General features: G+C 42.3%; 3 protein-coding genes and 1 long non-coding RNA gene across 12 annotated transcripts; 2 read left to right on the top strand and 2 right to left on the bottom strand.

The window, feature by feature from the left end:
* Positions 1-495: 495 nt before the first annotated feature.
* Positions 496-9,315, top strand: tbc1d10c (TBC1 domain family, member 10C). 2 transcript variants are annotated; one of them, XM_086136470.1, is made up of 10 exons: positions 496-729; positions 861-1,042; positions 4,815-4,914; positions 5,057-5,164; positions 6,046-6,152; positions 6,233-6,347; positions 6,434-6,499; positions 6,809-6,920; positions 7,357-7,514; positions 7,808-9,315. In XM_086136470.1, the coding sequence occupies exons 2-10, from the start codon at positions 903-905 to the stop codon at positions 9,215-9,217; spliced, it is 2,316 nt and encodes a 771-aa protein (XP_085992596.1). In that variant the 5' UTR covers positions 496-729; positions 861-902; the 3' UTR covers positions 9,218-9,315. The 2 variants fall into 2 exon arrangements, with proteins under 2 accessions (XP_085992596.1, XP_085992587.1); XM_086136461.1 differs by having other exon boundaries at positions 6,731-6,920.
* LOC147208511 (uncharacterized) lies at positions 5,154-7,968 on the bottom strand. The gene is made up of 5 exons (XR_015103697.1): positions 7,828-7,968; positions 6,763-7,537; positions 6,477-6,615; positions 6,026-6,339; positions 5,154-5,457 (listed from the first exon to the last, which is right to left on the bottom strand). It is a non-coding gene; the product is annotated as an uncharacterized LOC147208511 (long non-coding RNA).
* rad9a (RAD9 checkpoint clamp component A) lies at positions 9,313-20,834 on the bottom strand. Of its 7 annotated transcripts, XM_086136504.1 has the most exons (14): positions 20,485-20,834; positions 17,803-17,919; positions 16,867-16,952; positions 16,695-16,768; positions 16,536-16,609; positions 16,394-16,442; positions 15,341-15,455; positions 15,107-15,206; positions 13,580-13,686; positions 13,342-13,448; positions 13,185-13,249; positions 12,992-13,081; positions 10,112-10,328; positions 9,313-9,711 (listed from the first exon to the last, which is right to left on the bottom strand). In XM_086136504.1, the coding sequence occupies exons 3-14, from the start codon at positions 16,898-16,900 to the stop codon at positions 9,595-9,597; spliced, it is 1,149 nt and encodes a 382-aa protein (XP_085992630.1). In that variant the 5' UTR covers positions 16,901-16,952; positions 17,803-17,919; positions 20,485-20,834; the 3' UTR covers positions 9,313-9,594. The 7 variants fall into 7 exon arrangements, with proteins under 7 accessions (XP_085992630.1, XP_085992636.1, XP_085992672.1 ...); XM_086136510.1 differs by lacking the exons at positions 17,803-17,919; positions 20,485-20,834 and adding an exon at positions 17,684-17,701; XM_086136546.1 differs by lacking the exons at positions 16,536-16,609; positions 16,695-16,768; positions 16,867-16,952.
* Positions 18,372-24,172, top strand: LOC147208508 (uncharacterized). Of its 2 annotated transcripts, none has more exons than XM_086136490.1 (6): positions 18,372-19,124; positions 19,187-19,311; positions 20,832-21,249; positions 21,623-21,740; positions 21,831-22,012; positions 23,207-24,172. In XM_086136490.1, the coding sequence occupies exons 1-6, from the start codon at positions 18,372-18,374 to the stop codon at positions 23,465-23,467; spliced, it is 1,857 nt and encodes a 618-aa protein (XP_085992616.1). In that variant the 3' UTR covers positions 23,468-24,172. The 2 variants fall into 2 exon arrangements, with proteins under 2 accessions (XP_085992616.1, XP_085992607.1); XM_086136481.1 differs by having other exon boundaries at positions 21,828-22,012.
* The last annotated feature ends 3,255 nt before the right edge of the window (positions 24,173-27,427 follow it).

The raw sequence follows: 27,427 nt of genomic DNA, 5'->3' as shown, positions 1-27,427 counted from the left end.
TATCCATTTTCTCAACCGCTTGATCCTCACGAGGGTCACGGACGTTCTCGAGCACATCCCATCTGTTTTCGGGCAGCAGGCCGGTACACTCTGAAGTGGTTGTCAGTCAATCGCAGGACACACATAGAGAACAAGTCGCGCTCACAGTCACACCTCGGGACATTTACAGTGTTCAATTAACCTACGGTAAATGTTTTTGGAATCTGGGAAAAAACCGGAGTACCCACAGAAAACCCAGGTAGACATGGGGAGAACATGCAAACTCCACACAGGGGCCATGATCCCATGATTTCTGCACTGTGAATCGGACGTGGTAACCAGTCAACCACCGTGCCGCCTGGGACTAGCACTAATAAAAAATACTGTACATGAATCACACTTTCTTAAGGCATCCTGGTTCAGGTTGGATTCTTCCTGAGAGGTACTGTAATTATTGTGTGCAAAATTAGCATTATCTAAAAGGGGACGGGGGGGGGGGCATTGTTACTCACACTGATGTCATGATGAATGTGTCATCTTCCAGCAATAAGTATGCCTCAGCCAAGTTTATTTTCCATAAAAGCCTACGTGGTTTAGTTACAGAGAAGTAGATTTGAGGCAACGCCATGAGTCAGTAACATTGGGAGATGGCAGCAGAGAGAAGAGGAAGTTGTTCATTTTCCACCACGACAGAAAGTCACACATGTTCAGTTCGAAGGCGGTGATGAAACAGGACGGATATGCGAGAAGGTAATTCCATTTAAATGTATGTCAAACAAACCTCTTCAACCAGATGTTGTTTAGTTAGAAGGTGAGAAGTAATCTAACGTTACATGTCTAAAGTTAAATCTTAATTTTTATTTTATTTTGTTTAAATGCAGCTGAAATCAGTTTTATCATCTCTCATCTCACCTTCCATTAAAATGCTGAGGACATCAAGTCGTGCAGATCCAAAGATGTCCAATGATGAGGACACTTTTGGATCGAACGTGGGGTCAGAGGTCAGTCCTGAACTTCAGACAGACCGCTTTGGCTTCATAGTGTCAAATGGATCTGAAACCCGGTAAGCAGTTTCCACTTTGTGATTGTGAGTAGCTTCACCTCTGATTCACCGTTCATTAGATATTGATTGATGGTTATGATTTTCATTGTGAAACATTGAAATTGAGGGTAGCACAGTGATCTAGTGGTGAACACGTCTCCCTCACAGTAGAGAGGTTTGAGGTGAAAATCTTACCACCTATCTTCTCCATGTGTTTGTGTTTGTTTCTTTGGGTACTCGAGCTTTCGTCCACAATCCAAAAACATGTATGTTCAGTCCACTGAAGACCCTAAATTGTCCTTAGGTGTGACTGTAAGTGTGAATGGTTGTCTGCCTAGATCAGGGATGGGCAACTTAAATCCTGTAGGGGGATTTTTTTTATCAGTGGTACCGCGAGTGTGGGGGGGGGGGGCACATAGGACCACGTACTTCCTAAACAGATGTATGAAAAAAATACCACTTTAAATACGGACAAAGTACGTTAAAATACTGTATGTGTTCTTAATAGATTTACTTTTTCCCCAATACATTTCTCAATGTATGTATAAAAGATTCACTATTCAACAACAAAGGGTTTAAAGCAAACAAAGAAGTGCCTACACACTTTGTTTTTTTTTTCTCTACTGCAAAAGATTTTCTTGCAAAAAAATTACAATTGAGGACGGCACAAAAAACTGATGAACAAGAAACCAGCGTTAAATGCAAAATTTCATTTTGTGCATTTTTGAACAAAAAAAAAACCTCACTCAAAATGTTAATATTTATCCTGTATGTCAAATCTGCCAAATGATTAGGCCTACTCACTTTGTCGTGTCAGGGACTACAGAAATAAATAAGACCTGTGCAAGTGCAACCTATCTATGTCTACCATCTAGTGGTCGATAGTGATATTACAACTTAAGACTATATCATAGAACCCCTGGATTCACGGGGAATAGAAATCAGGCCAGGGTGTAATTCACTCCCGTTTTTATTGCATTGAAAAAAAAATACAAAACTGCGTATAAATTATATATACAGTATATGTATACTGTATATATACAAACACATACACAATGTATATATAAACCCCCAAAACAAACAAACCAAGAAACTAAAACAGCGAATAAGTGAATTTGCCGGTGCTGAACCGCAAGTATTTGGGGGCCAACTGTAGTAGAGGAAATATGATTACACCCCTTCCCCTCTCGCCCCACAAATAATTTTTTGGGGGATATTGAAAATAAATCAAAGGGCACAAAGTCAGCAGGATGAGGCTCCAGTTCACCCTTGACCTGACAAGCAGTTTTTTAGGTTGGTGGATTGACTTTGAAATTCACGTTGTCCTCTTACCATCATTTTTACTTTACATTTTAATTAGCTACATACGCAAACCGCTATTGACAACAAAAGGCAATTAACATTATAAACGTTTAACAATAAAATATGCATTTCATGGAGGTGAGCTACAAAATTAAAGGTCTAGATGTGGAACTGAAGTTGAACTTGAATGCAGTCTATATACTAGAAATATTTTGTATTTGTTTTCATACTCCTCACTGACGACACCGTAACCTGTTACCATGGAGCCAAAACACCACTGCCGTGTGGTTTTCCTGTTTCCTGTCCTGCTTTGGAACGCTCAATACTGAAAGCGTAGATAGCGCACGAGTACTGCCTGCAGCAACTCTGCACAACTGTTTAATTACTAACATTGTGTACCATGCTTCCTTAGTTTAATACCGTGATTCTCAACTAGTGTGACTTGGACACTAGTGGGTCATAAGATATCATAAAGTACAGCGGCAAATTGTCCAATCTCACTTAATTGGTCAGAAAGTTATTTATTTTATGCAAATATTGTACCCTTGTACAGATCTGGCAGATGACTGCCAGATCTATGTCCCACTGAGCAAGAAAGACGCCTTCTCATTAAGGCCACTCCTATCCTGTCTGGAAGAAATCAAAACCTGGATGGCACAACATTTCTTGAGATTCAATGAAAAGAAGACAGAGGTGATATTGTTTGGTCCCAGTGGCCCTTGTACATTCCATCCTGTAGACTTGGGCCCCCTGTCTCCTTATCTTAAGTCAACAGTCTCAAACTTGGGCCTTAAACTGGACAGTGATTTCAAACTCGATCGGCAAATTGGTGCCGTTGTTAAATCCAGCTTCTTTCACCTTAGACAGCTGGCCAAAATAAAACCTCTCCTCTCACATGAACACTTTGAGACAGTAATTCATGCCTTTGTCACATCCCGGCTCGATTACTGCAATGCCCTTTACTTTGGAGTCCGCCAGTCCTCCATTAAGCGCCTTCAGCTGGTCCAGAATGCCGCTGCTCGCCTCTTGACTGGTACTCGTAAGAGGGAGCACATAACTCCTCCTCTGGCATCCCTTCACTGGCTCCCCATTCATTTTAGAGTTATTTTCAAGATCCTCTTATTTGTTTTCAAATCTCTGAATAATCTCGCGCCACCTTACCTCTCTGAGCTCATCCGCCCCTACACACCTGCCCGGCGCCTCAGGTCTGTGGACCAGACTTTATTAGAAGTACCAAGAACTAAACTGAGGCTCAGAGGGGATCGAGCCTTTTCTGTTGCTGGTCCCTCTCTCTAGAATGACCTCCCACTGAACATTTGGCAAGCCTCCTCGCTGCCCATCTTCAAAACCCTCCTCAAAACTCACTTGTATTCTTTGGCATTCGACTCAGCATGACTTCGATTTGTTCTTGGTTTTACTGTTTGGTGCTTTCTACCGCCTTTATTACCGATTTGTCTTACTGTTTATTGTGCATGTTAAATTGCTCCATGTACAGCACTTTGTATGCAGCGATGGCTGTTTGAAAGTGCTCTATAAATACTGTTGACTTGACTTGACTTGTTCATTTATCCATGCCAGTGACGTATAGTGACAGGCAGACCGGTTAAATCTCTTCTACCAGATGGCAATTATCCCGCAGCATATCCACTTTTTGTGACTTTTTCTTTTTTCTTTTTGTGACGTACATAGGATTTTTTTCTCATGTGAAATACATGCCCTGGCTCAGTAAAGGTTGGGAATCACTGCTTTAATGGGATGGCATTATCTATATTCAACCGTAGAAATCAGCAAAATGTTTTTTTCTGATAATAAAAAATATTGCAACCACAGCTTATATAAGAAGGTGCTAAGTGCCATAACAACAGAAAACATTTGAAATCAACCATTCATGGTCGTGGTAAAAATTGGGGTCTTCTTCTAGGCTGGTGTCATCGAGGGCAGGCACAACAGTGGTGTCGTGACATAGGTCAATATTAAGTCAGCATACAGATTTCAAGATATAGAAAGTAGTGCATTGTCCACAAAACAGTGGAATCAATAGACAGTGGAATATCAGTATAAGAATGACCTGTTTTATGAGTATTTTTTTAAAAGAAAAATTATCTCAGGATTGGTACACACTATTTTTGGTTTACAAACAGTCTTCCGCACGGCATTGGAAGGCTCAGAACTTTGTGCTTTTTTTGCGCCTCATACAATATATATTGGCTCCATTCTTCAAGTGTTGTATTTTTGTTTTTGTCTTAATTGGCCACCACATCCCACAATGCAACACGATGCAAAAGCTGCACTGCATTGTGGGATGTGGCGGCCATTTAGCGCTCGTAGCAACAACAATGAACTTAAACATTACTGGATCCTAAAAGTCCAAAGATGCCAGAATGTGTCATTTTTCTGTAATATTTGCTGATTATGTGTTGATTGTTAACAAGTTGGCATTTTATGCTATTGCAGAGGGAAGTGAAATTTCCACTTGCTTGTTTTTCATCAGGATGGTGGGCCCACATCCTCAACTAGTGAGGCAGAGGGAAGCCAAGTGGATCAACATCATGGACCAATGGCAGACCATCTTGTTAAAGAAGACTAACATGGTGTGTTGGTGTGATGAAATTCTCCAAATCATCAGGATGAAGCAGTCATGCTTATCTTTGCTCTTGTAGAAAGTTAAAATGTCAACAATACTGTGGCCGTCAAAGATTATTGTCTATCAAAACACATACAACCTCTCTGCAGGTCAAAGTGCAGTGTCAAAAAGGCATCCCGAGTTCTCTCCGAGCCAGGTGTTGGCCTCTGCTGTGTGGTGCCACCAATAGGATGAACCACAACAAACAACTTTTCCAGGTATTTAATAAAAAATGTAAACAGACAAAAGTTTGTGCAACATGCAGCAATGAACAATTTTCATTGCAAATCCTAAAAACGATGATGAAACTTAGCCATGTTGCCATGCTCCACCCACATTAGCTTGGTGATGGTGCGTCGCCCATTTGTCGGGGATACCTGCCTCTGATTGGGGCTCAATTTCCCTTGGAAGGTTTGTCAAGCTTCGAAACCTGCATGGTTCCACCCAAAATTGCTGCTTCAGCCCAAGATGGTAGACTTACTGATCAATTTCGGGCATGGGTCCTTGAGACCTGTTGCGAGAGACATTTTCATTTCAAGTTTCCTGCAGGAGATGGCTGTCTGAGTTTGGGACCCCTAAAATGCTTCCCATGGGGGTTGAACCCATTCGTGTAGGAGTCGACTTTACTACTCCCTATTGTCGTTAAAAGCTTGAAATCGATTAATTGTGAATCACGTTTCTTGGCATCTTGTCAATTGGCTAAATTACAAATGACTTATGACTCGTTTTTTTAAAAATGTATCTCAAAATATGTCTTTACATAAAATGTGACTGGAGCACAAAAGTTTGGGGGCTGTATTGTGCTGAAAAAATGTCAATGACATCACTGCTTAACCAACTTTTGACTCAGTGTTCAACAGATTATACTCGATCGCCCCAAAATCGTTCGTCGTTTAACCCTTAGTTCACCATATTCCACGCTTAGGGAAACATTAAACCTGGTGCTTGGCCCTGCGAACATGTATTAGATCTAAAAACCCACTTAAATTCCCTTAACATTGCAAGTCACATACTGTACTTAATCACTCATTAATTTATCTGTTAGTTGATCATGCTATTATTCAGTTGATTTTACTTGCCTTTTTTGGTTTGTGGTCAGTCTCTGGATTCACAGGCCGCTCTGCAGAAGTGGGTGGATATTATCGACAAGGATTTGGACCGACAGTTTCCTTTCCACGAGATGTTCCTCTCCAAGGATGGACATGGGTATGGAGGAAAGACATTAATGCATGAAGGCTGTCAAAGGCACTTTTATTAGACCATAATCATGTCTGATGTGTGTTTAGGCAGCAAGGTCTGTTCCAGGTGCTCAAGGCATACACTCAGTACCAACCAGAGGAAGGCTACTGCCAGGCGCAAGGGCCAGTGGCTGCTGTTCTCCTGATGAACATGCCTGCAGAAGTAATCGCAATTATGATTTGATCTAATTTACACAAAAATGGTCAAATGTATTTTTGATGTCATCTTATGGAAGCTAACCTTGGCAGGAGGCCTTTTGGTGTCTGGTCCAGATTAGCGAGTACTACCTACCTGGCTACTACAGTCCTCTATTGGTGAGTGTGCTCTGTTTAGCAGTCTTTCCCAATCTGTCGTGAGCTAAAACACATACTGCTGAAATCACGGTGATGTGTGGTGGTGATGGAAGTGTATCCAAGTGTTCGGCCTCTGACTATATGTTGTTGGAAAAGATACAGGAGCAAATATACAGTACATTATTTGTAGTACACAAATCATACTTGTCAGACCAATTTGGACATTTGATATGAACTGCAAGTGTGATGCAGGAGGGAGTCTTGTTTGACGCGAGCGTGCTGACCTGGGTGTTGAAAAAGACGTGTCCATCTGCGTACAAACACCTGCAGCGCCACGCCGTGGAGCCCCTCATGTTCGCCACCGATTGGTTGATGTGTTTGTTCACGCGACACCTGCCCTTCAACGCTCTCCTCCGAGTGTGGGACTTGTTTTTCTGCAATGGTAAATCCTTGTCTCACACTGACATAAACAAAAAAAGGTGAACACCGAAACACTCGCTGAATTTTTTTATTGACTTTTATACAAGCAATTGGGTCTCTGGACTCAATTTTAATCCAGTGAACCCCTCCCGTTGGCCAAAAAGGTTTATAATTGACTATAGATGCCACAAGCCGGCGGTAAAGTACAACTCACTCCAACATAGTTCCATGGCACCAGGATGCCACAAGCAACACTCTTTTTGCTTTGGCCTTTAGAGAAAGCTTAATTCTTGATGTTTGAGTTGTTTTATCAAAATAATGTCAAAGATATGTTTTTGAAACGTTATCTCTTTAACAATGTGAAATAAATGCATAATCTCATTTGTGTTATGACTAGATTTTCTTTTGAAATAAGACACTTAAGATGACTTTCTGTGGCCACCCATCACACCCACAAGGGGTGAGAGTGCTACTGCAGGTGGCGGTGGTGCTGGTGCGTCGCGTGTTGGGTCGGGCAGAGCAGAGGAAGCGGTGTCAGGGCCAGATGGAGACTCTGCAGAGGCTGAGGGATGTCAGGTGTGAGGTCCAAAAAGAGGATGACGCCTTCATAGCAGAGGTATGGCCAATACACGGTCATTCCTAGAAAGTCACAGTGTCCCATCGTTGGTGAATGATTTTTAGATGAGGCCTGTGGGCTACTCGTATGGTCCTTGAGGGCTACCTGGTGCCCTCGGGCACAATGTTGGTGTAAATTAATATCTCTCTGGCTGTGTTTGTCAAAACTAAATCTGACTCTTCATCTCATTAGCGTGCCGCTAAAGAGAGGAGTTAATGTAATGTACAATTGAACTAGCCATCAACAAACATTTTTACCCTTATAAATGAGATATAAATATGTTTATATTGCAGGTATGTGCTGTGCCACTTACCTCCAGTGATCTGGAGAAACATACAGAGAAGGAGCTGCTAAAGTGGAGAAAAGACAGACCCTCGTCCACCTTTGACCCACGACGTCGCTGCCATGGATACCGCGTGGCGTGGGAGAGGGTTCAACTCAATCGGGCGGAGCTGGACAGGGAAGAGAGAGTGACGGGAAACTTGTCTGTGCCTCTAGCCCGCTCGGCATCCTGCCTGTCGCTGTCGCCTTCGCTGCTTCACAAGAGGTGGAGGAGAGGGGAGAACGACAGAGTACAGAAAGCCGTAGGTGGAGTTTCGAGGCATCGCTCACTAGGAGCAAATGATTGCAGAAGCTGCAATGAGGTGAATTTGCACATGACAACGGAGGACAAAGGTGTCAAAAAACTAAAAGCAGCCTCAGATGCAAAGAAGCAGACTGTCAAGATGACAGGTGCGATGAGAGAAATGTCCCACGGTACAGTTGCTCAAAATATTCCTTCGGCTGCTGAGCACGCCTCTCACCAAGTCCCGGAAGATGAGCTTTTCAATGACCACATAGACAATGAGTGTGAAGACTCAATAGATGAGACACAAAGTCAGATGGAGTCGGAACCTCCAGAAGAGGTAACCTTAAACATAAATGCCACAAAGCCAGAGTCAGAAGTGAAAAGCGTGACTAAGATAGACACAGTTGATGAAATTGCAACGTCTAAGCTCCAACCAGAATTGGATCAGGACAAGTCTATTGAAGCTGTCAACAGGCAGCTGAATGCTGTTACGGTGACTGACAGGAGCTTGTCACAGGGAAGCGCTTCTCTTTGCTGTCAGACAGAAAGTAACAACACAACTGAACAAAAACAAGCACGTAGGAAAATAATTCCCAGCCTGAAACAAGCCTCTGTAAATGGGACTCCCCACTTGTCTGGTGACGTTTGCATCCGTAAGTCCTCCACCACCCGCGGCTCAAAGTTAACGCGACATCTGTCGGAAGAGCTCTTCACCGACCCCGGTCAAAGCATTAGCGATGCCGAACCTCCAAAGCAGACCGATCATCAGACCGAACCTCTCGAGACTGCTAAACATTTCGGTCTTTTCGGCAGGCAGCCGAAAAAGTACACAGAGAGGGGCACGGCCAAAATCCAAGTGCCCACTATCTTGATCCAGGATTTTAGTGATGGGATGGAAAAACTGGTTGTGAAGGAGGAGGAGGAGGAATCGAACTCCAGGGAGAGGAGGTGGTGGCGGCGGTGTGAGCGAGAACGGAGGGAGGAAAAGGAAGGAAAGTTGAGGAAGAAGAGAGAGAAAGAGGTAAAGAAGGAAAAGGAAAGAGAGAGGAGGAAACCACAAACGAGAGGAAAAAGTTTCCAGGTGCAAAGAGACAAAATTAAATGTTCTCCTTCTTATGCTGAAGCTTACTTTTAATACGGTACATCCTCTCTTTGCTTTATGTTCCATTGGGGTTGATGCATTCAAATGCTCTGAGTCATCTATTGTAAATAAACAGAACCATGTTTTCTTCATTTTGTTTGGTTTATTCAGGGGAAGAAATATGCTTCTTGTATACAAAACAAACGGCAAGTGCTTCATGCTTCAACATGATTACCAAAGTTCACAATGTAACCCAATAATAATATTAATGATAAAAAAATAAGTTGATATTTTACACTGGCAGGTGCTGTCGGACAGCAGATGCAGGACAGTGTCCTCTGCATTATCTTCTCAGAGAAAAGAGAAGAAAATCTCAGTCCATCACTCAAGAAGGGCAAAATGAACATGTCTTTTTTTCCACCATTGGTCAGTCAGTCTATTTGTGTGTCGTCATCACTGTCACTGGCCAGAACTTCCTGGTTGCTCACCGGCTGAGTGCTCATCTGAGACGACAGCGGAAGCACCGATCCAAACAACAAGGAGCAGAACTGTGACAGTACACAACAGGAAAAGAGCCACTGTCAGAATTTCAGTCGACTTTGTTGGAGATAAATGTAATTTTCGAACTATTCAATGTTATTTTTCAACTAAACTGGTTCCTTGAGATATAGCAAATAATTCTTAAAAAAAGAGGATGTTTAATGCCACACCCCGTTGATGTTTACTGTCAAAGTAAACAAAAAACCACAAGTTACACGTTGTTTATGTAAAACAAAAACAAACCTTTGCCTTAGGAAAGTCTGCTAATGCTAACAAACATTCTTAATCGTATACAGGCTAAGGAACAGCATCTGTGTGGCGTGGTTATAATATAACTGAAGACGCAGAATAAATGAAACTCGTATCTCAAGGCAGCATTTGTTTTTATGGAAAGGGGAAAAAATGAACCTTCTTATTTGGCGGCCCATCTTTTTCTGCAGTTTCCGCTTCCTCCTCTTCTTCACTGTGCAGCCTCGTCCTGTGATTCGCCACCACCTGCTGCTTTGAACTTGTGGAATCCGCTGTGGATGGACCCGGCACAATACTGGTATCCATGGCGATGAGGTAAGAGTCCATGTCGTCATTCATCAAGTCGTCGGGAGGCCGCGCTGGGGGGGTGTCCCCTCTGGAGGAGCAACGTTTGGAAAGTTGATAAAAATGAGTACATTTGAAAAATGGTTTTGGTTGGCAATATTGAGAGTGATAGAAAGAGTGATCCAAAAGACCCCAAAATAAGAAAGAAACAAATAAACATTTATCATTTCTTTCTTTTTTTTTTTTTAAACCATGAATATGTGAATCCAGGGGTGATTATATACAAGTCTGCAGAGGACAAGTATCATGGACTTATCAGGAGACCAGAGGTGTGACAGGGAACGCACAGGATGCGAACAAATGCAGCACGTGAGCAAAAAATTTCAGAGGCAGCTAACAAAGATTGATAATACTGTATAAAAGTCAACAATATATTTGTAGTGCTATTTCAGTCAATTTCTGTACAGTTCACAAACACAGGAAGAATGTGTGCAGCATTAAACAAAAACAACAACAAAAAAAAAGAATAAGGTGTACACTTTACAATGCATGCAAAACTGTATGCAAAAAGGGTCACTGTGTTGTCACAAACTATGACAGAGAAGCATTTCCCTTTGAGGAGTTATTATCCATCCATTATCCGAACCGCTTATAATGTATTGAAAATTGAATTAACAGCTGTAATTGTCAGCTACCGGTACTGGGCGGGTGGAAGCATCAAAGAATGACGTCGGCTTTTGTGGCAAATCATTCTATTACTATGTTGTGACTCAGCACATGAAGGCTAATGACATGACTTTGGATTCCTGCGTGCGACGCACTGTTTGCTCTGAAATGCTTTACTTCTATGACTTATTCAAGTAGTGGTCTTGAAAATATCTGGGACAGGATTCATTCATTTGCCTTAGAGGTGTCTCTTGGCTCTATCTAATTTCTAATCATGCGCTTGTGCTCATGCTAGTTCCGGGCCAGTGCCCAGGTTAGCACCAGTTCTTTCTTTTTCCACCACCGAAATTGGCTCTAGCTCTAGTGCTTCAAACTGGTGCTTAAGCTGGCCCCAATTATTTGTTGGGACAGACTCTGGCACCAACTACGGCAGGTTGGATTATCATGACGATCGCCGATGTAGAGGAATGACTCCCCGGACACACGGAAGATTTGCACAAACTGTTGAGTGGTGAATTGTGTCCCACCAGAAGAACGACCGCGGATGTGCCCAGATAACATGTGATCTCCGTTTTCGCAGCCAGCCTTGTGATCATCTACAATGACTAAGAAAGATAGAAGCGTTTGCTGATTGCATGTCCCTGACTGTTATATACTACATACAAGTATAATCGATGCTATGCTAAGTTGCCTAGCAGATGCCAACAGCACATTATTATTATCATTATTAATAGCGCAGGAACTATTGGGTAAACATCGACGTAAGCAGTGACGTTTGGACGCTCTATAATGATGTACAGTAATGACATAGCTCCTACTTGGCTCTTTGCCGGTGGAAAACCAAACACGTTCTACATAAGAACTTGTTCAGCACCAACTAAGCACAGCACTGGCCCTGGCACCGAACGAGCACCAAGTTTTTGGGGGTGGAAAAGAGGTGTGACAAGCTTGTTAGTAGAAGCACAGCACCCTGCTGTTAGGCAGGACCTAACAATTTGTTACCAACAGTGATGAAGACTTACTTTTTTGAGAAACCTTCACATTCTTTTTTCTCTCTTTCCTCCTTTCAATCGATATGCCCATTTTGACCTTTGCAATCAGGCGTGAACCAGGCCTAGTGCCCAAGTTTAGAGCTGCCAACCTACAGCAGTCTTGGCCACGGGCCCCCAAATGAGTAGCTACGGCCCTGAGCTGAGCAAGTGAGATCGCCCGCTGGTCTGACAGCCCAAGTGTGGGGCTTGTGCATTGATGAAAAAGGCATCTAGCAGCTGCAAGAACTAATGTGAATTACAGGACGCACTGACCATCAATCCGTAGATGTTAAGCAGGTCCACGCAGCTGGCTACGCAAAGACTGGCTCCCCCAGCTTCGGAGTTTGTCTGACCTAATTCATTATGAAGGGTTTGATGGCTGCTCTGCTCCCTGCAGCTGGGGAAGCTCTCCTCGAGAGTCCTCACTCACTGCTGAATTCAAGCATTTTACAAAGCGGAATGACAACTACACCCCACGGTAGCAGTGACAACTCTGAATGAAAATGAACTGTGCGAGAACGCCGTTCACAACAACGCTCCGTGTCCGTTTGGCGTGTCACCAAACATATAGCCTGTTGCAATTCTTAACTATTTTTGCTCGCTTTTAACATGTTTGAGCCATTTGACCCATTATTATTATTATATATTTTTGGGGGGTAAATATCTGGAACAATCTATGGCCTAACGAGCTTGCCTTTGGTGATCTCCGCAACAAAATACGATCAGTAATATTTGACAGCTTTGGAAATGAGTTCATTATTTTAAAGAGGAAGGAAGCAGATGTCATTGGATGTCTACAAGAGTGTTGAGAGGGTCTGGCCCATAAATGCTGCTCTAGTTCATCCAATTGATGTTAGCTGGGGCTGTTAGGTCCAGTTCTTCCTCACAAAATCCATCTAATCATGCCGAAAAGGACCTCGCTGTGTGCGCTTGGCCAAGTCATGCTGGAGCAAAAAATAAACAACCCCACTGAGTACCCACAAAGTTGGAAATATACCTAACCAAAAAACCAGATTGCCTAAGAACATATCTACCATGCATGATTATGGTTTGTTACCTTCGTGTGTCGTTTCTGGTATTATCTGAAAGTGTGGCCAGCACAAAGTCGCCTTCCAGGATGCTGTCTGATACCGAGAGCACAAGAGGGCTGAAAAATACACATGCACAAATAAACACACAGATGCGGGTCAATGAATGGCTGTGATGTCCATGCACTGAACGTTGCTTCTTGAGTGAACATGCATGCATACCTGCCCGGCTCATCAAAGTACATTGAAATAGGTAGACCTGTATTCTCAGCAAAAAATAGCAAACCCTGGAGGAGATATGACAGAAATCAACTCAGCAATCGGGAGTTCTCCTCCAGATGAGCCTCCTTTAAAAAAGACTCTTTCGTTCTCTTCTCACCCGCAGCTCCTTTAGGCAAAAGGTAATGCTGATGTGAGCTTGGACAGCAAAATGGTCAAACTCGTCGGAGACCAGAAACAGTTCAGTCAGCATGGCCTTGGACTGCACTGAGATGGGGGGAAAAAAAACATCACATCAAATTGAAGTGAACAGAGATCCATTTTGACATACTTTTTTGGACAAGAGCTTCACTTAAAGAACAATTACGGCAATCAATAAAACAGCACTCAGGAATCACCTAATTCCTCATCCACATGATTCCTGAGCCACATTCGTTCATCGCTGACTGAAAGTGTGACTTCCTCCATAGATGGTGGGAAATGTGCCACTGTGTCCACCAGCAACCTCAGAAAGACACGGCATATCAGCAGTTCATGAATTTCATTTTGTATGCTTTGTTGATTCTTTTAAAAATGTTAATGTACCACGTATCGTTTCTTGACAATTGAAACATGAAAATGCTCCACAGGAAACCCAACAGGTGTTATACAATAGGGATGCCAAAGCTCTACTGTACTCCTAGTCGTAAAAAAGCTCCAATACCACTACCCTCAATACCAGCCTACCCTTTACGTTAGCATTACTATACTACTATCAAACAGTTCTTTAAAAAGAGTCAATGTGTGCTTACTTCAAGCTGTTAAAAAAACAAACCTAACATTACGAAAATAACACGTTTAAGCAAAAACAAAACTTTGCAAACATCCACTAGCCTAATGCTATCACAATGCAAAACACAATAGATGGGCTCACAAATAGCATTGATTTTGCAATATAAACCTTTTAATAACGAATAATCAAACCCACATAATGCAGCAACATACAGTACTGTACAGAAAGACGCGACAACAATAAAAAGGTATATAATTTAGACTTCCCAAGTTATGTTACTCCAGTTTAGTTATGATCAACATCTCTGTATCATTTTATTAAAAGTGTGTTTTCTGCTGTGTGTACAACACCGCCTCCTTGGAGGTGAAGAAACAACATGCATTATACCCAGTGGTGGGAGTGTTAGTGAACTTCCGTCATTCGCCAGTCATTCAAGTCCGTCATTATTTCAGGGTGGTCCAGTCTATCATCGTGATTTCGAACGCGCCTCCCTCATCGCTAAATTAAATTTTGTCATCGCTGTTTTGGGACTGACAATAAAAATTGGACAAGGGTAACAGCACGCAATTTTATTACCTAATTTACAAACAGTTTGGACCATTTTACACACCCAGAAAAATCTCTTACGCTGTTACCACTCCTCCTCCTGCTTCTCATCCCCAAACTGCCCCTCATCTTTGCTTTTCCGGTTCATGGGGTTCTGGGGGACGGCCGAAAATCGCTTCCGTCAGCACTTATTCCGTCAGTGTTTCAAAGTTACCGCCAGTCGTCAGCCCACCAGTCCGTCACTGCCGGACTCATAACGTGCCCGTCGGTACTGACGGGCAGGTGACGACAAGTGTAAATGCCCACCCATCCATATACCTCAAAGGCAATGTGGAATAGGATTATTCCGTGTGTATGAGAAGTGTTCTTTTTGAGTGAAAGGTATTTCATGTTCAATAAGTCTGTTTAACAATGTTTGTATAATAATGCATAAGCGTGAGTGAAAGCTATGCCATGTTCAATTAAAGGTTGTGTTTTTTTGTAAAAAATCTGATGAATATCAAATATATTTTCATCAAAATTGCAAGATGTATCGGTGGGTACTCAAATGTACAGTAAGTTCTTGTAGTCGGTCTAGAAAAGTGATAAAGTGGTATCGGTAACAAACCTTGGATTGGCTCGAAATACGTTTTTGCAGCTGTTCTTATCAAACACGGCCTGTAAGGTCTCACTGTCCTGGAAAGACAGGTTATGAGTCCTCAAGAGGCCTGCAGCGAACAAAACAGTGATGGGATGTCAATAAACAAATACTGTGTCCGTGCGAAATGAGATTAGACATGTTTAGAATCCCTCATGTAACGTAATGTCAGCCGACGTGTCGGAGGAGGTGACGTGGCCATACCATATTTGCAATGCAGCGTGAAGATGAGGCGATCATTTTGCTTGTCCAGATGAATGTGACACTTTTCCACCGTCTTCTCCAGAGATGCCAGGGACCTAAACACTGCCTGCACATTCTGGATATTTGCATATGAAAATACACACACATGCACCCAGACACACGCAAAAGGACATTCGGGTTAAGTAACTGTGGACTGCCACATAAGGATCGTCATTCAGTCAATGACCTGCTAGTTTAATTAAACATTATCAGAAGCACTGATTTATCTTCACAACACAAATTCAAATTTTTGTTCAATGAAAGTTTAATTTGAATTAATTTTTTCCAACAATCTATTCTGTTGCACAGCTTCTCCGGTGCCTTCATTTAGATCTTTGGGCCAATCATATCTCAAACTCAAGTATTTTATGAAACGGTATGAAGGTAAATGAAGTATTTTCCAACTGCCAAAAGAAAGTAGAAGAAGTAGTACCAGTAGGCATGGTAACTAATGTGTGACATATCACTAGTTCAGTATAAGGCTTCCTTGACGCAACAAAAAGTATTTACAGCACCAAAAGGCCCAATAACTGACCAGGATTCTATCTTTGGCCACAATGTGATGCAGTAATATAGTTAAGGTAAGCCATTTTAAACTAAAGAGAAAAACTTTTCCTTGGTTAGGAGCCGAAGTTTTATCCAACTGGAACGCGTTCACTGCCATCAATATGGGGTGTGTGAGAGTGTGTGTGTTCAGAGAGGCAGAGCGTGCTCCCCTCCCATTAATTTCTGAACACAGCTTATGCTCTAAACAAATCAGCACCTGTTTTTATATGCCAACAACAATAATGACAGGAAGAACAATAAAATGCTCTTCCACTGGATGACAGAAGGTTCAGGACTCAGTTAACCTGTGTATAAACCGTTTTTGTGCATCGCTTCGCTAAGGGGTGTGCAGTGAGATTTTTTTCTGATGTTAAACATGTACCTGGGCTCAATAAATGTTGGGAAACACTGCATTAGGCCACTGTGCTGGGACCAAATGATAGATGCAATTCTCATTTCTTAACACACCTTTATTGACATCCTGCAGCGGAAGGCATACCCATTGGGGACAATGAACCTGCATAAAACACAGAGAGATGGGCCCTACGTAAAATATCCTACGCAAATCCGGACATATGCCCACAGTACACCCTGCACACACAGTCAGCACCTGCTGAAGAAGAGAGGCGAAAACAGGAAGCAACCATAAGCTGACCGAGAAGAGTTCACACACCGCAGGGCTAGCTACAACAGGGGGGACAACAAGAACAACACTCATAATAAATTGGCAGTGCCCCTCTTCGGGAAGTGTCATCACTGAGAAATTTACCCCAGGATCCTTCTGAGGTTCGATGTACAGCTCATCGCCGATTCGGGACAAGGAGTGGATGGCTTTGGCCAAAACTGCACCGTACACACGGACATAGGATATACTTATCGCTTGCAAAACAACAACAGCAAGACATGAAATGAATGAAAGGAGGTGGGGTGGGATAGTCTACCTTTCACGTTTCCACCCGTCACAACGCAGTCCATTTCTGCACCTGCAGTTAGTACTTTTACTAGCAACTAAACGAGCAGCTATCCGCTAATAGGGAACAGGGGAGTTTTGCACAGCATGAGCGTGTATTCCATATGCCGTAATCACAGTCCGTTTGGGGAAATATTTAGTTTTGTTAATTGAAGAATGACCCGTACGGAAGAATTACACTGTACATCATTGTTTACGCCGCCACAAATCCTTTCCGCACTGTGGACCAATCGAAACAAGAGAATATCGAAGAGAGGCGTGTTTTACTACACGCATGCGCATTTTTAAAAATCACGTTAAAATTCGATCATAATGAGAACTTTCATTTAAAACAGAAACCGGATTATATTTCTGAAAAATAAAAAGTGGATGATACTAAATGCAATGAACATTATTCGTCCTTTTCTATTTTGGTTTTACATGTAGGCACGAATCCGCAAATTTGTGTAATACAGTACACTGAAAACTTGCTATGCTGCTTTCCTAATACAAAATTGAAGCATATTAACGGCTAACGGTTGTAACAAGTGTAAATAACTTTTAGACGCTAAATGCATCTTCTTGTTTTCTGTTGTAAATGGAAAACATAAGGTAGCAAAATGAATCAGTTAGTAAGGTTTCCATCAGTGCACTCTGAAGAAATAGCCAATACAGGCTGGCTTAACCATCATAATCAACAATAAAGTCCATCAAGGGGCTATTTATACTATGGTTTCTCAAAACAGCAGTGCCTTTAATACGTACTCCAATCTTGGCATTTTGTTCATACTGTAAAATAAATAACTCACAAGGCAAATAGGTAGCAGATGCTCTCTCCAACATTCAAGTGGAAAGAACCATGGTTACAACTATAAAGAAAATAAAGTGAGAGAGCTTGGAAATTGCAGTCAAGGCACAATTATCTCACCTCACTGGTCTTTCTTGTCAGGCGACTTCGGCGTTCCACCAAGCATCAGGAACGTTGTGCACTGTTTCGCCACCCATCACTGCTGACATAAACGACTGCTTGACTGGAGTGGAGCCACTGGACGTTATGCAGAAAGACGGACAGTTTGAAGGAGAAGAACAGGCAACAAAGCAAGGAATCTAGAGAAACTGGAGCTTGTCTCAGCTGATATTTCTTCAAGAAATGCTAAGAATCTGGAAAAAAATATGCACCGGATGAGATCAAGTTTGACAAGAAGCATTCACTTGTGGAAATGCGGACTTAGCCATTCTAGCTGAAGAAATTGGATTGGATACAACTTTAATGTCAAATGTGCCGTGTGCTATCTTAACATGAGGTGAGAAAAAGGTAAAGAAATCATGGAAACCAACTGGAACATGTCCAAAGTGGATGACAACCCTTCAGCGATCCGTTTTAATACAATGGACTCTGTTTTCAACCACTTTCCTTAAAGAACTGTGTAAATGCCTTTTGTCCAATGTACTCGATCCTAACTCTTGGACTTAAAAGTCTTACAACTTTATAATTAGATGTCTCAGTCGAGTAATCAACCAGACGGTCAGGCGTTACTGCAGTCTATGTTGGAGAGACTGAAACTCCAGCCTGGAAGAGAGAGGCACGCACGTGAACATTCGGATGAACCGCTCCCCCCTGTCCCCACATGTGGGGCAGATGGAGTGAAAGAAAGAGAAGATGCTACGAATGGTTATGTGCTTGGTGTTCCTGCAAAAAGATCTGAGGGGTCTTCTGTGGATAACAGTTTTAGCCCGAAAGATGAAGAGAGACTTCAGCCAGTTCGTGGCTTTGAAAAGTACAGAGGTCACTTTTTCTTCCCGCCCCAGAGAGACAACAGCCCCATGGTGGTTAACATGGTGTCGGGGAATGTCAATTCCCCTCAGCTCTCCAATGCGTCAACGGGGCAACACTTTTCGGCAAAAGCTCTTCCTTCCTTAGGGAGAACTGATTCTGGGGTCCAACAGGATAACATATCTGGAAATAAAGACCTGGACCATGGCTTTAAACACAATGTCCATGACTGGTCATGGGGAAGCACTGATTTTACAGCGGACAATCAAGGGAATAAAGCGTTTCAGGCGGAAAATGGAGGACTCGGAGATTTGTCTAAATGGAAAGACATGCAAATGATCTCTCAAAAAGGCAGCATGACCAAGAGAAAGCAACGATCATTTGAAAACAAAGGAAAGAGATGGACTCACAAACTCAAGGAGAGATGGCTGGAAAGGAAAGGAAAAGATGAGTCCAAGGAGGATGAGACAAACACGGTGAGTTTTACAAAGTGAATTCATTTCCACCCATAAGATTAAAATCCTCTCTATGATTCCAGAGTTCAGCACAAAGCCATCTTATCAACACAACATATCAAAACGCAGAAATGACCGTCCCATCGCAAGGCAGCAGTGAGAACCCGACAGCACAATCCGAGGACGACACGACAGACGCATTTATCAGGTCATTAATCTGCAATATTGTGCTTGCACTGACTTGAAACTATTGCAGGAGTATGCAGAAGACTGGCTAAAAGTTCTTACAGATATTGAACCTCTAATGTGAAATGTGTAAGATGCTTCTGAGATGTTTCCAAATAATCACTTTGACTGAAGTTGGGCTATTTTCTTCCACTACTGTTTGATGAGTACCACACCCTTGACACTTACAGTCTCTTAATCAGCCATATGTCAAACAAAAATCAGCTTTTAAAAGTCTGTCATTCATCACTCATACGTAGTGATGAATGTAAAATGAATTAATGAATAATAAAATGCAGGAGGACACCGAATTCCTAATAGCACAGTGCTTACTAAAGTTACAAAACAAATACCGTAGCTCTACATTATAGAACACGTAAGAAAGTAAAACTCTGGTATTTACAGCTTGAAGATGGTGAAAGGCATTGTGGGAGGATTCAAATTGACATTACTGTCAGAGGGAGTGACATTGTCGTTTTCAGAGCATGACTGACATGCCCATAAAAAGCAATGGAGGAAGGCTTCAGAGAGATTGGTGTTTTCAAGCTGGAAGCACAGTCACTATTTGAAGTTGGTGTCAGCTAAAAACCCAAATATTAAGGCTTAGTGCAGACTCTGTGCTGCCTAAAGAGGTTTTGTAGCTTCATTAACACTACGTTCCTCCAAAATACTTGGATCGCACTGCACCATAATATTCATTCAGGCGTAAAGAGAAAGTCACAGCAGTTTGTGAGTGCAGGAGATCCCCAAATGCAATCATTATATTCACAATCCATGTATGTTTTAAGTGTAGGGTATTACAATTATAACATGAATAACTGAATATGTCAAGGAAACTAACTTCCTTTATTTTGGATGTGACTTACAAATGTAATTTATGTTTAGAAAAACTGTCTTTTACATTTAGTTTTAATTAAAAACAAGTAGACACTACACAAATAATTCTGCTAAATACTACCTTCGTGGGCACTACAGTGGATTTAGTGGTTAGCAAGACGACTTCACATTCGAGAGGTTCTTGGCTAAGGCCCTTCCATGGGTAGTTAACATTTTCTCTCCATTCCCGCGTGGTCTTTCTTCAGTTATTTGGGTATACCAACTTCCTCCTACATTCCAAAAATATGCATGTTTCAAAATATGAAAACCGTAAACTTGCCATAGGTGTGAATGTGAGTGTGAATGGTGCTTTGTCTACACTCGGACCACACCAGTGTCCCCGGCTTCTCACCCAAAGTCAGGATCGGCTGGGAGCTCACCAGTCACTCAGGAAAACACAGAGAAAACAGATGGATGAATGGATGGATAATAATTTTGCAGGGCAATTAACTAACTTACTAAGGGCATGGAATCACTCAATAACTAGTTGGGTTTCCGGTTTGGCTTTGTTTTTAATGCTTAGAATCACAAGGCATATCATTTAGGTCTCTTAAGCTGTGTGGGAAAATGGCCATGTCATCTATTTGCGACCAAGGTGACCTCCATTTTGATTTCCTTTTCTTTCAGATCAAGCGATGACTTTCAGTTTAGCTTCAGCTCAGTCAGCTTGTTGGAGGAGATTGTCTCGGGCCAAGAATGGGCCAAGTTCCTGAACACTGCCTCGTCAGACTCCTCAACCAACCAGAAAACACCAGAGAAGACACTGAGCAGGCCGGATGTCACACCTAAACCAAGTCATAATGGTCCATCCAATTTTGCTACCCACCAAACAGGAGGTCGGAACAAACAGTGGAGCTTCAAGGCCAGTGAGCCGCCGCCGGTTCATAATGATCCTGTCAATGCAAACTTCCCGGACGAGCCTGCACAGAACAGCACAGCACACAGGGAGGCTGATCAATCGGAGCCAATGGAACAAGGTCAAAGTCAATCATATGTGCAACTGAAGCAGAGTGGACTCACACAACCAAAAACTTCCTATGTGGAGGTTAGACACCACTTAAGTGTTAATGGCACAGCCCAAAAAGAATGAATGATGTTTACATAAAGGTATATTAACGTGTTTCCCAACCTTTACTGAGCCACGGCACATACTTTACAGTGTACCTTCTACCGCCAGCATTCATTTGTTCTGCCTCTCACTACGCGGTGCTGGCAGAGGCACACCAACAAAAAGATTTTATGCAGTAAATGAGTCATAATTTTGCAAGTAAATTCAATGAAGTCAGATAATTTCTCACCACACCCCTGATGATCTCTCACAGGATGCTCATGGCTTGTGGCACATTGGTTGGGAATCACTGCATTGACAAACCAAAAGGCAAGAATAATACTTTGCATCCTTTATTCTTGTCTTGCAGCGAGCAGACATTTTGGATGACTCACCGCCGACCAGCAGAGTCAACAGGAAGCGACAACACCACTCAGCTGAGACGTCTCAAACGGGCTGGGGAGGAGAGGGACAACAAAGACAAGGAGGTCAGCTCTAAAAAATGATCACAAATAAAAAACAAATACAAATATGGTGTATAAGCTGCAAGCAACTAATTCTTTCTTTGGTTTCAGAAGAGTTGCCAAACAGCAATAAGACGGACAGCGCAGAGGAGAATAACACCCCAGCCTTCTTTGGCCCGAATGGATCTTCAGCACCTCCTGTTCCCTCCCATTTTTCTCCTCGTGGTTCTGTGCCCCGGGGTGTCCTCAGACACTCCACATCGCGGAATTTCGATTCCTTATGGGGAAGCAAAAGGGTAAGTAGTGTGGAATTGTGAGGCGAGTGGCCCATGCAAGTCTCATTCCAGACAATTCCACTTCTGAAGGCACTCGTCACACAACTCAGAGTCAATTTCAGATTTGGAGTTTGTGTTTACAGTATTTTAAAAAATCATAATAACAATAAAAACTGACTTGAAGCAAGAAATTTCCAAGTCAATGATCACATAAAGGAAACAAGGAGATCCATATCTTCTCACAATATATTTGGACATGTAGTCTGACTGCTTTGATGAGAGCTCTTGGTTCTGGATTTTAGATCTCTTGAGGTTTGAAAAAAAATCCCCAAAATGTCTGCAGCATTTCAATGAAGATGTCTTAAAATACAAGTAACTGTTAAAAAAAAAACTCTTCTTCAACTCTGTAGACCAGTGTTTGCCCACAGTCTGATCTATTCTTCACATGAATAGATCGCCTGTTGACTGGTACTCGTAAGAGGGAGCACATAACTCCTACTCTGGCATCCCTTTACTGGCTCCCCATACATTTTAGAGTTATTTTCAAGATCCTCTTATTTGTTTCAAATCTCTGAATAATCTCGCGCCACCTTACCTCTCTGAGCTCATCCGCCCCTACACACCTGTGTACACGCCTCAGGTCTGTGGACCAGACATTATTAGAAGTACCAAGAACTAAACTGAGGCTCAGAGGGGATCGAGCCTTTTCTGTTGCTGGTCCCTCTCTCTAGAATGACCTCCCACTGAACATTTGGCAAGCCTCCTCGCTGCCCATCTTCAAAACCCTCCTCAAAACTCACTTGTATTCTTTGGCATTCGACTCAGCATGACTTCGATTTGTTCTTGGTTTTACTGTTTGGTGCTTTCTACCGCCTTTATTACCGATTTGTCTTACTGTTTATTGTGCATGTTAAATTGCTCCATGTACAGCACTTTGTATGCAGCGATGGCTGTTTGAAAGTGCTCTATAAATACTGTTGACTTGACTTGACATGCCACAATAGCACATTAGCGTACAATCACCAAGTGTATGGTTACTGATACAATTAAAAAGATAATGAGGATCATGGTGATGGTTGATTGGACTGCTTGTGTCGAGGCGTACACTGTATTATGTGCTGTAGGTCCAGTCTTACTAAGGTTCTGGCTTCATTTTGTTATGCTCATCTATGTGAGTGAAGCTTTACTTTTTGACCCAAATGCCTCTTTCTTCAGAGACGAGTGGAGCCCAAGAGGCGGGTGCATTTTGCAGAGACAGTTCAGGAGATACCACCGATTGAAGTAGTTCTGGATACTTGGGATTCTGAGGAGGAATCTGGAACAGAACTGGGGATTGGATCAGAGGAAGAGGAGGAGGAGGAGAAGGAGGAGCGCATGGCAACAGGGGAACAGAAGGAGGTGCCGGCACGCCGACCTGCTCTTCCTGCTTGGATACGGGCCCTGAAGAGAAAGAACACTGGCAGGAAGCACAGTTAGTAATTATGCCAGTGAAACCTGTCTTTTGCTCACTTTTTTTACACTATTTAAACACACTTGTCTGTGGGAACCCATACAATATACAGTATGCATCAAAAATTGTGCCTTCACAAAGATAATAATGCACAATTTTGATAGACACAAAAAGGTATTAGCAAAACAATGTTTATTATTATGGTTGTTTACAGTGGTGTAGAATTGTACTGCATCATATTGAGAGCTGTGCAGTATTTTGGTTACCTCATGCAGTTACTGAAGTGTTACATTAGTGAATTTCCCTTGTGGGTGAATAATGTATCTATCTATCTATCTATCTATCTATCTATCTATCTATCTATCTATCTATCTATCTATCTATCTATCTATCTATCTATCTATCTATCTATCTATCTATCTATCTATCTATCTATCTATCTATCTATCTATCTATCTATCTCTCTCTCTATATCTATCTATCTATCTATCTATCTAGCTGGCTAGCTAGCTAAATGGTGCAGTACAGTACATTTCTACACCACTGCGAACTATGATGGCCTTAATTAACACTGATCAGTTAACAAACATTTAAACTGAAATCATGGATTGGTTTATACAAAGTAAATACACGGTACATGTATTTGAAGATCATTTCTGAAAACATTTGCAAAGACTGAGAACTATGTAGTACTGAACTGCAGAGATATATTATTAAATTGTTTTTCACCATTTCAGTTTTCCTGATTTTTTTGGGGGCATGGAGTCCGGCAAGCCCGTCACCCAACTCCCCCAACATATAAAAAACTTGCTTTGCATCAGTGGTTATCTGGCACAATTGTGAGTTACTTACAATTCCAAGGCCCATTTCTACAAATACAGTACAGGATTCAGTTATCTATTTAGCTAGCTTGCCTCCAACCTGAAAATACATCTTCCCAAAATGCCACGATTTACAGAACAACTCATGAATCCCCAAGCGAGCGGTGGTGCAGTGGACGGACAAATCTGTCTAATATAAGCCGCAGAAGTTTGTTTGCTCTGGAGCTAGCTGGTGGCTCGCGCCTCTTATCGTGGTGTGAAGCATCCCGTGACGAGCCGGCAGGATAAATTCTAGTGATATATTAATCGCATTTGTTTTTGTGGCTAAAATATGCAGAGATATGCAGCCATAAGAAAGTTGCTAGACAAAGTACCATCCAATTTTCACCTAGGCATGATTTTGCTCAATCAACGGACACATCCACCATTTTAAAGCCTCAGTTTATAGATTTGTCCTTTTTTTTTTAAATCATTCAAATTTGGTCGCTTTGTTAATAATAGTCCTCTCCATCCTGTGTCAAATTTACAATACATTTATTTTCACTTTACAGGTACCCGTACTTTGACACCTCTCTATCCGTGTCAATCAAAACCAAACATTGTCTTTGTAAAGGCAGAATTTTTGGTACAGATCTTTGTTTCATGTCATTATATTGTGCAAGTGGTCATAATGTTCCTGTTGTAATTGGTTGATGCACAAAACACGCTCTCACCACTTCATGTACACATCTCACAATGTCATGGTCTTTCTGATGAAACTGCACAGTTTGGATTGATTATGCCAGTATTATCATCCATCCATCCATCCATTTTCCGAACCGCTTGATCCTCACTAGGGTCGCGGGGGGTGCTGGAGCCTATCCCAGCCGTCTTCGGGCAGTAGGCGGGGGACACCCTGAATCAGTTGCCAGCCAATCGCAGGGCACACAGAGACGAACAACCATCCACGCCCACACTCACACCGAGGGACAATTTAGAGCGCCCAATCAGCCTGCCATACATGTTTTTGGAATGTGGGAGAAAACCGGAGCACCCGGAGAAAACCCACGCAGGCCCGGGGAGAACATGCAAACTCCACACAGGGAGGCCGGAGATGGAATCGAACCCGGTACCTCTGCACTGTGAAGCCGACGTGCTAACCACTGGACTACCGGGCCGCCCTCCAGTATTATCAATAAACAATATTTGTAGTTTGCAGTGGTGGAGAGTGGTGCACCACATCATACTGAGAGACATTTCTAATACTTAGTAAAACAAGCGGGGCCAATATTTACTTTAATCATATCTCAAGGGTCTTGTATTCAACCACATCAGGCAGTTGTAGGAAATGAAGTAGTATATACTATTCAAGTTTCCTCAAAATACTGGAATCACTATTACTGGCTTTAATAGTATTGTTCACCAGGATGCCTCAACCGAAAATGGCACTTGAATATGTGACATATTGTTTATGCAGTAACATGGGGATTTGTCATTATTACAGGGATTTATACTGAAATCTCAGAACTCAAGTATCCTGAATAATATTTGCTATATCAGTGTTTACTTTACATGAGGACTCACTGTTTAAAAGCTCCAATTAGCTTTGAAAGTGTCAGTCACATCATTATGGGAGTGGCAGCCCATGTTAGGAGGTGTTTGCTGATAGAGATGATCGTATTGCTTCTTATAATTGCGTTTCGTTCTTTATTTATTAAAGGTATTGTTTGATGTGTTGTACTTTTCACAACCTTTGCCATGCACTAATTGGATTACTTGGAAATTGAAATATTTAAACCCACATTTCCTTTTTTATTTTTTTTAAACTTCAAACTGGAACTGAGGCAACACAGTAGCCGAATGGTTAATATTTCAGGTTTACAGTCGGGAGGTTGTAGGTTTGAATCACAGACTGGGCCAGGGTGGGCAACCTACGGCCCGCGGGCCGGATCCGGCCCGTTGGTCTTTTTAATCCGGCCCGCCGAAGATTGGTGCACAATTAAGGTTTGATTGCATTCATTTCGTTTGGACTTGTAATGACAGGTATTTCAACACCAGGTGGCACAGTTACTTCAAGTTGCAGAGCACAGGGAGGGAGGGGAAGACGAAGAAAGAGGGAGAGAGTAATGACCATGGAAGGGAAAGTGATATGTATCTGATTAAACGAAGCGGGTAACAAAGTACGAAACATTCAGGAGACGCCTGGAGTCGGAAAGACTCAAATCTACGAGACTTTGAAAAACAAGGAAGCGATTCTTACTCAGTCCGATTCTGGCAATTTCCATGCTCAGAGTGAATTGCTTGTGGCTCGAGTAAATGAACATTTCCTAGAATGGTTTGATTGTTATCATGTTAAAAACTTTCCGCAAACTGGACCGCTAATAAGAGTCGGAGAGCAGTCAAATGTGTAGAGCGTGAACAACAGGGGGCTCAGTACACATCCTTGAGGAGAACCGGTGCTGAGTGTGATGGTGGAGGAGAATGTTACATTATTACTGGCATACAAAGACATTGTGCTATCTTCTTTATTTTCTATTTCTATTTCTAACTTTTGGCCCGGCCCTCCACAATATTTTCTGCTTCTCATTTGGCCCCCCCGGGAAAATAATTGCCCACCCCTGGCCTGGGCCTTCCTGTGTAGCCTTTGCATGCTCTCCCTGCGGGCTTTAGATACTCTGGCTTCCTTCTTCGTTTCCAAAAACATGCATTGTAGATTAATTGAAGATCTAAAAATGTCTAAAGGTGTGAATGTGAGCGTGAATCGTTCTGATGTTTGATGTGCCCTGTGATTGGCTCACAACCAGTTCAGGTTGTGCCTCGCTTCTCCCCCAAGATCAATTGGCATTGGCTACAGCTCACCTGCGCCCCTACTGAGGACAGGTGGTATAGAAAATGGACAAAGCAGCAAGTACCATGCACAGTCTTGAGTAAAGACGCTTATTTTCCAAAATCTGCAAAGTCCACATTCCCAGCATGAAATGTGATGGTAAGACATGCAGCCTGACTTTTATGTATAACGTTTGAGTTGAACAATTATGTCTGGCAGTCACACCCACAGGGTGGAATTTATAATTTGAACCACACCTCATGAAGCAATGAAGAACACCTAACCCTTTTAACACTGTACCTTCCTCCCAGATCTGGCCAATCATTAAAAGATTAAATTTAATTAGATTCGATTAGTTT

The sequence above is a fragment of the Hippocampus guttulatus genome, chromosome 2, assembly GCF_054856545.1.
Source record: "Hippocampus guttulatus isolate MCC_2025c chromosome 2, RoL_Hgut_1.0, whole genome shotgun sequence".
In the NCBI taxonomy this organism is placed as follows: domain Eukaryota; kingdom Metazoa; phylum Chordata; class Actinopteri; order Syngnathiformes; family Syngnathidae; genus Hippocampus; species Hippocampus guttulatus.
The sequence above is the reverse complement of the archived record's forward strand: the minus strand, read 5'-3'. Positions and strand labels throughout refer to the sequence as shown.

Coding starts and splice junctions, on each gene's coding strand:
- tbc1d10c (XM_086136461.1), top strand. CDS start 903: ATGCTGAGGACATCAAGTCGTGCAGATCCAAAGATGTCCAATGATGAG. Junction 6,921..7,356: donor GGACTTGTTTTTCTGCAATG/GTAAATCCTTGT, acceptor CACACCCACAAG/GGGTGAGAGTGCTACTGCAG. Junction 7,515..7,807: donor ATGACGCCTTCATAGCAGAG/GTATGGCCAATA, acceptor TTTATATTGCAG/GTATGTGCTGTGCCACTTAC.
- rad9a (XM_086136504.1), bottom strand. CDS start 16,900: ATGGACTGCGTTGTGACGGGTGGAAACGTGAAAG. Junction 15,207..15,340: donor CACGCTGCATTGCAAATATG/GTATGGCCACGT, acceptor TGTTCGCTGCAG/GCCTCTTGAGGACTCATAAC. Junction 13,687..15,106: donor GTATTTCGAGCCAATCCAAG/GTTTGTTACCGA, acceptor TGTCTTTCTGAG/GTTGCTGGTGGACACAGTGG.
- LOC147208508 (XM_086136481.1), top strand. CDS start 18,372: ATGTCTCAGTCGAGTAATCAACCAGACGGTCAGGCGTTACTGCAGTCT. Junction 21,250..21,622: donor CAAAAACTTCCTATGTGGAG/GTTAGACACCAC, acceptor CTTGTCTTGCAG/CGAGCAGACATTTTGGATGA. Junction 22,013..23,206: donor CCTTATGGGGAAGCAAAAGG/GTAAGTAGTGTG, acceptor CTCTTTCTTCAG/AGACGAGTGGAGCCCAAGAG.